The sequence below is a fragment of the Chanos chanos genome, chromosome 12 (assembly GCF_902362185.1).
Source record: "Chanos chanos chromosome 12, fChaCha1.1, whole genome shotgun sequence".
Taxonomy (NCBI): Eukaryota; Metazoa; Chordata; class Actinopteri; order Gonorynchiformes; family Chanidae; genus Chanos; species Chanos chanos.
The window spans coordinates 1,997,501-2,005,000 of NC_044506.1; the positions used below are offsets into that span (position 1 = coordinate 1,997,501).

General features: G+C 43.3%; 1 protein-coding gene across 1 annotated transcript in view; it reads left to right on the plus strand.

The window, feature by feature from the left end:
* Positions 1 to 6,819, plus strand: part of LOC115825342 (dolichyl-diphosphooligosaccharide--protein glycosyltransferase subunit STT3B-like) — a 93,449-nt gene extending 86,630 nt beyond the window's left edge. The window contains exons 13-16 of the mRNA XM_030789160.1: positions 2,046 to 2,219; positions 2,706 to 2,819; positions 4,408 to 4,620; positions 6,745 to 6,819. Coding sequence (XP_030645020.1) covers positions 2,046 to 2,219; positions 2,706 to 2,819; positions 4,408 to 4,620; positions 6,745 to 6,819 — 576 coding nt within the window. The remainder of the gene's footprint in view (positions 1 to 2,045; positions 2,220 to 2,705; positions 2,820 to 4,407; positions 4,621 to 6,744) is intronic.
* The last annotated feature ends 681 nt before the right edge of the window (positions 6,820 to 7,500 follow it).

The following is a 7,500-nucleotide window of genomic DNA, read 5'->3' on the forward strand; positions in this document are numbered from 1 at the left end:
TGTGTAAATGCAGTGTGTAGAGTAATAATGTGTAAATGCAGTGTGTAGAGTAATAATGTGTAAATGCAGTGTGTAGAGTAATAATATGTATATGCAGTGTGTAGAGTAATAATATGTAAATGCAGTGTGTAGAGTAATAATATGTAAACGCAGTGTGTAGAGTAATAATATGTAAATGCAGTGTGTAGAGTAATAATATGTAAATGCAGTGTGTAGAGTAATAATATGTAAACGCAGTGTGTAGAGTAATAATGTGTAAACGCAGTGTGTAGAGTAATAATGTGTAAACGCAGTGTGTAGAGTAATAATATGTAAACGCAGTGTGTAGAGTAATAATGTGTAAACGCAGTGTGTAGAGTAATAATGTGTAAACGCAGTGTGTAGAGTAATAATATGTAAACGCAGTGTGTAGAGTAATAATGTGTAAACGCAGTGTGTAGAGTAATAATATGTAAACGCAGTGTGTAGAGTAATAATGTGTAAACGCAGTGTGTAGAGTAATAATATGTAAACGCAGTGTGTAGAGTAATAATGTGTAAACGCAGTGTGTAGAGTAATAATGTGTAAATGCAGTGTGTAGAGTAATAATATGTAAATGCAGTGCGTAGAGTAATAATGTGTAAATGCAGTGTGTAGAGTAATAATGTGTAAATGCAGTGTATAGAGTAATAATATGTAAATGCAGTGTGTAGAGTAATAATGTGTAAATGCAGTGTGTAGAGTAATAATGTGTAAACGCAGTGTGTAGAGTAATAATGTGTAAATGCAGTGTGTAGAGTAATAATGTGTAAATGCAGTGTGTAGAGTAATAATGTGTAAATGCAGTGTGTAGAGTAATAATATGTAAACGCAGTGTGTAGAGTAATAATATGTAAATGCAGTGTGTAGAGTAATAATGTGTAAATGCAGTGTGTAGAGTAATAATGTGTAAATGCAGTGTGTAGAGTAATAATGTGTAAATGCAGTGTGTAGAGTAATAATATGTAAACGCAGTGTGTAGAGTAATAATATGTAAACGCAGTGTGTAGAGTAATAATGTGTAAATGCAGTGCGTAGAGTAATAATATGTAAATGCAGTGCGTAGAGTAATAATGTGTAAATGCAGTGTGTAGAGTAATAATGTGTAAATGCAGTGTGTAGAGTAATAATGTGTAAACGCAGTGTGTAGAGTAATAATATGTATATGCAGTGTGTAGAGTAATAATATGTAAACGCAGTGTGTAGAGTAATAATATGTAAATGCAGTGCGTAGAGTAATAATGTGTAAATGCAGTGTGTAGAGTAATAATGTGTAAATGCAGTGTATAGAGTAATAATATGTAAACGCAGTGTGTAGAGTAATAATATGTAAATGCAGTGTGTAGAGTAATAATGTGTAAATGCAGTGTGTAGAGTAATAATGTGTAAATGCAGTGTATAGAGTAATAATATGTAAATGCAGTGTGTAGAGTAATAATGTGTAAATGCAGTGTGTAGAGTAATAATATGTAAACGCAGTGTGTAGAGTAATAATGTGTAAACGCAGTGTGTAGAGTAATAATATGTATATGCAGTGTGTAGAGTAATAATATGTAAATGCAGTGTGTAGAGTAATAATATGTAAATGCAGTGTGTAGAGTAATAATGTGTAAATGCAGTGTGTAGAGTAATAATATGTAAACGCAGTGTGTAGAGTAATAATGTGTAAACGCAGTGTGTAGAGTAATAATATGTATATGCAGTGTGTAGAGTAATAATGTGTAAACGCAGTGTGTAGAGTAATAATATGTAAATGCAGTGTGTAGAGTAATAATGTGTAAATGCAGTGTGTAGAGTAATAATATGTAAATGCAGTGTGTAGAGTAATAATGTGTAAATGCAGTGTGTAGAGTAATAATATGTAAATGCAGTGTGTAGAGCTCTTGGGATTTATCACTGTTACAGTTCCCAGGGATGTTTATGAAGTGATGGATCTCCCATTGTCAGTGTAAAATTTCAACCTGCAAGAGCAGCTGATGTCTCTCTCTCTCTCTCACACACACACACACTCTTTTTCTCTGTCTCAGGTGGGGAAGGCCATGTCATCCAATGAGAGCGCGGCATATGAGATCATGCGGACCCTGGATGTGGACTATGTGCTCATTATATTCGGGGGTGTGATTGGCTACTCTGGCGATGACATCAACAAGTTCTTATGGATGGTGAGAATCGCGGAGGGAGAGCACCCCAAAGACATACGGGTGAGTTTCCCCTTTCACGTTTCACCGTGTCACATGACCAGGCTCATCCAATGGAGGAGGAGGAGGAGTGTTTGAAGAGTCCAATGAGAGGAACTGCGGTGGTCAAGTCCAAAACTGCAACACCACCTTGTTTCACGCACACTGAGGCCCTGCACTAAACACTCAGCTCACCTGGGTCACTTGCCTTGTTTGGGGAAAACCTTACAGAGGGTTTTTTTTTTATAAATGAATCAGACTGAAATAATGAGGTGATTTAACAGTCTGCTGAGGAAAACTGGACACTTGATTTGAGTGAGCTGATGTCTGTCAGTCAGTCAGAATGTTAATTTCTGTAGGATGTGTATGTTTCTATAAAACTCCAGCACTGAGGAGCTGCTTTATCCTCAGGAGGTGACAGGGCGTGTTCCAATCTCTCACCCTCTCCTCTCCTCTCCTCTCCTCTCCTCTCCTCTCCTCTCCTCTCCTCTCCTCTCCTGTGTCCTGTAGGAAAGTGACTACTTCACCCCTCAGGGGGAGTTCAGAGTGGACAAGGCCGGTTCTCCCACACTACTCAACTGTCTGATGTATAAAATGTCTTATTATCGCTTCGGCGAAATGCAGGTCAGGACACACACACACACACACACACAGGTGTACACATGCACATACACGCACACAAACACACAGGTGAACACACATGAAGACACATGCACACATACACATACACATACACAAACACGCATACACACACATACACACACACACATAAACTCACACAGGTGTACACATGCACATACACATACACAAACACGCACACACACACATACACACACACACATAAACTCACACAGGTGTACACATGCACATACACATACACAAACACGCACACACACACATACACACACACACATAAACTCACACAGGTGTACACATGCACATACACATACACAAACACGCACACACACACATACACACACACACATAAACTCACACAAGTGTACACATGCACATACACATACACAAACACAAACACGCACACACACACATACACACACACACATAAACTCACACAGGTGTACACATGCACATACACATACACAAACACACAGGTGAACACACACGAAGACACATGCACACACACAAACATGCATAGACACACGTGCGTGCGCGCACACACACACTCACAAACACAGGTGCACACACCCACATATATGTGTGATGATGAAGAAGATGTAGATGATGATATCCTTGGTAATGACTCTGTTGATTTTGAATATCCTTTCATCCAGAGACAAACCTAATGCAGTAACGAGGTTGCTTTTCTGATGTGGTGTCTAACGCTGCCTCTGTATAATCTGTCCACTTTCACACAGCATATGTTTACGCTCCGTACCGAACGCTTCTGCGACCGCATCACCATAGCAACCACCTAACTCAGGGTTCATCTGTCAAACGGAAATCACTGGTTTTGAAGTGATTGTGTTTTGCTGTTATTTTGCTCTGTGGCTGTCGTTGTTTTTGTGACCTTACCATTCAGATAAATACCTCACACACCACTGCACTGTGGGTAGAGCAGGTACACGTGTAGAGTGGGAAATGCCCGTAGCAGATCGCTTCTCACTGAGAATCACAGAATCGGTTTTACCACGAAACTCCCCAGTGACAACAGTGTGAGTTCACTGTGATTGGAGGACAGCTAAGGAAGAGGAGTGTGAGTTCACTGTGATTGGAGGACAGGTAAAGGAGGGGAGTGTGAGTTAACTGTGATTGGAGGACAGGTAAAGAAGAGGAGTGTGAGTTAACTGTGATTGGAGGACAGGTAAGGAAGAGGAGTGTGAGTTAACAGTGATTGGAGGACAGGTAAGGAAGAGGAGCGTAAGTTCACTGTGATTGGAGGACAGGTAAAGAAGAGGAGTGTGAGTTAACTGTGATTGGAGGACAGGTAAGGAAGAGGAGTGTGAGTTAACTGTGATTGGAGGACAGGTAAAGAAGAGGAGCGTACGTTCACTGTGATTGGAGGACAGGTAAAGAAGAGGAGTGTGAGTTAACTGTGATTGGAGGACAGGTAAGGAAGAGGAGCGTAAGTTCACTGTGATTGGAGGACAGGTAAGGAAGAGGAGTGTAAGTTCACTGTGATTGGAGGACAGGTAAAGAAGAGGAGTGTGAGTTAACTGTGATTAGTTCTAAGTTAACTCTGCTCTTCTCGTAGCTGGACTTCCGGACACCTCCTGGTTTTGACCGGACCAGGAATGCTGAGATTGGAAATAAGGACATAAAGTTTAAGCATCTGGAGGAAGTGTTTACATCAGAGCACTGGCTCGTTCGCATCTACAGAGTCAAAAAACTGGACAACCGAGAACCGCTGGACCACAAACTCCGCAACACCAACACCATCCCCAAACAGAAATACACTGCCAAAAAGGTAAGCAAGAAACATCTAAACCCTGCAACACCAACACCATCCCCAACACTAACATCACCCCCAACACCAGCACCATCCCCTAACACCAACACCATCCCCAAACAGAAATACACTGCCAAAAAGGTAAGCAAGAAACATCTAAACCCTGCAACACCAACACCATCCCCAACACTAACATCACCCCCAACACCAGCACCATCCCCTAACACCAACACCATCCCCAAACAGAAATACACTGCCAAAAAGGTAAGCAAGAAACATCTAAACCCTGCAACACCAACACCATCCCCAACACTAACACCACCCCCAACACCAGCACCATCCCCTAACACTAACACCATCCCCAACACCAACACCATCCCCAAACAGAAATACACTGCCAAAAAGGTAAGCAAGAAACATCTAAACCCTGCAACACCAACACCATCCCCAACACTAACATCACCCCCAACACCAGCACCATCCCCTAACACTAACACCATCCCCAACACCAACACCATCCCCAAACAGAAATACACTGCCAAAAAGGTAAGCAAGAAACATCTAAACCCTGCAACACCAACACCATCCCCAACACTAACATCACCCCCAACACCAGCACCATCCCCTAACACTAACACCATCCCCAACACCAACACCATCCCCAAACAGAAATACACTGCCAAAAAGGTAAGCAAGAAACATCTAAACCCTGCAACACCAACACCATCCCCAACACTAACATCACCCCCAACACCAGCACCATCCCCTAACACTAACACCATCCCCAACACCAACACCATCCCCAAACAGAAATACACTGCCAAAAAGGTAAGCAAGAAACATCTAAACCCTGCAACACCAACACCATCCCCAACACTAACATCACCCCCAACACCAGCACCATCCCCTAACACTAACACCATCCCCAACACCAACACCATCCCCAAACAGAAATACACTGCCAAAAAGGTAAGCAAGAAACATCCAAACCCTGCAACACCAACACCATCCCCAACACTAACATCACCCCCAACACCAGCACCATCCCCTAACACTAACACCATCCCCAACACCAACACCATCCCCAAACAGAAATACACTGCCAAAAAGGTAAGCAACAAACATCTAAACCCTGCAGCACTAACACCATCCCCAACACCAACACCATCCCCAACACCAACACCATCCCCAACACCAGCACCATCCCCAACACTATAACACCATCCCCAACACCAACACCATCCCCAACACTATAACACCATCCCCAACACCAACACCATCCCCACACTAACACCATCCCCAACACCAACACCATCCCCAACACTATAACACCATCCCCAACACTAACACCATCCCCAACACTATAACACCATCCCCAACACTAACACCATCCCCAACACTATAACACCATCCCCAACACCATCCCCCAACACTATAACACCACCCCCCAACACTATAACACCACCCCCAACACCAACACCATCCCCAACACTAACACCATCCCCAACACTATAACACCATCCCCAACACCAACACCATCCCCAACACTAACACCATCCCCAACACTATAACACCATCCCCAACACTAACACCATCCCCAACACTATAACACCATCCCCAACACCAACACCATCCCCCAACACTAACACCATTCCCAACACTTAAGCACCATCCCCAACACCAACACCATCCCCCAACACTAACACCATCCCCAACACTAACACCATCCCCAACACCAACACCATCCCCAACAATATAACACCATCCCCTAACACTACCACCATCCCCAACACTATAACACCATCCCCCAACACTATAACACCATCCCCAACACCAACACCATCCCCAACACTATAACACCATCCCCAACACCAACACCATCCCCAACACCAACACCATCCTCTACACTATAACACCATCCCCAACACTATAACACCATCCCCAAACAGAAATACACGTCCAAAAAGGAACACTACAGCCAACCCATAAAACAAATACAGACGATTTTAGACATTTTGGAAATTTGGAAAACTATTTTTTATTGTAATCCGTGACACTTGGTTAAGTGTTTCATATTGCTGTTAAATGACTCTTGCGCCCACGTTGGTCATTTTTAGATTTTTGGATTTTTTTTTTGGTCAGGTTTCGAAGAGGAAGCGAGGCTACATTAAGAATAAACTGGTGCTGAAGAAAGGCAAGAAACTGGGCAAGAAATAAGGCCAATAAACGACCAACATACAAAGAGAACACTTTACCAATGAAGAGGAGCGCTGGATAAGTGTTGTGGAAAGCCTGTGTTGGAGCCCCGGTTCTCTCACAGCACCCCCTGCTGGTGGGTGGACAGTCATACCCGTCGACCCCCAGAACTCTCGTCTGGTTCATCAAGACGCCGGTTCTTCTCTTTTTGTCATTTTTTCCCCTCTGTCATTTCTTCGTTCTTTTGTACTTGAATGTTTGAGGGCACGGGGCTGCGTAGCCCTGCCCAGCCGCGAGGACGTTCATTTGCCGGTGTTGGTTCGGCCGTGTGGCGCTGAGGATAATGGTGGGGGGGGGGTGTTGGGCCGGTTTGACTGATCTGATGCTTTACACCAAAGAGCCCATGCTCTCCCCGTTGAATGACCCGCGTCCTCACCTCTCTGTTTTTCCCACGACTGACTGTGGAACAGAGGAGCCTCTGCTCAGATCTCAGGCAACGGTGTGTAAAAAAAACGAAACAAAACAAAAAAAAAAACAGAATGTAGAGTCTTGTTACTGGTCAGCCTGGCTGTTTATTCTGCCTGGCTCTCTCTCTTTTCTTTTCTTTTCTTTTTTTCTTTTCTTTCCTCCCCCTTTAAGGTCATCATGTAAATACACTGTGTGTGAAAGTAGTGTCCATGAGGCTCCGGTAATGTGCAGAAC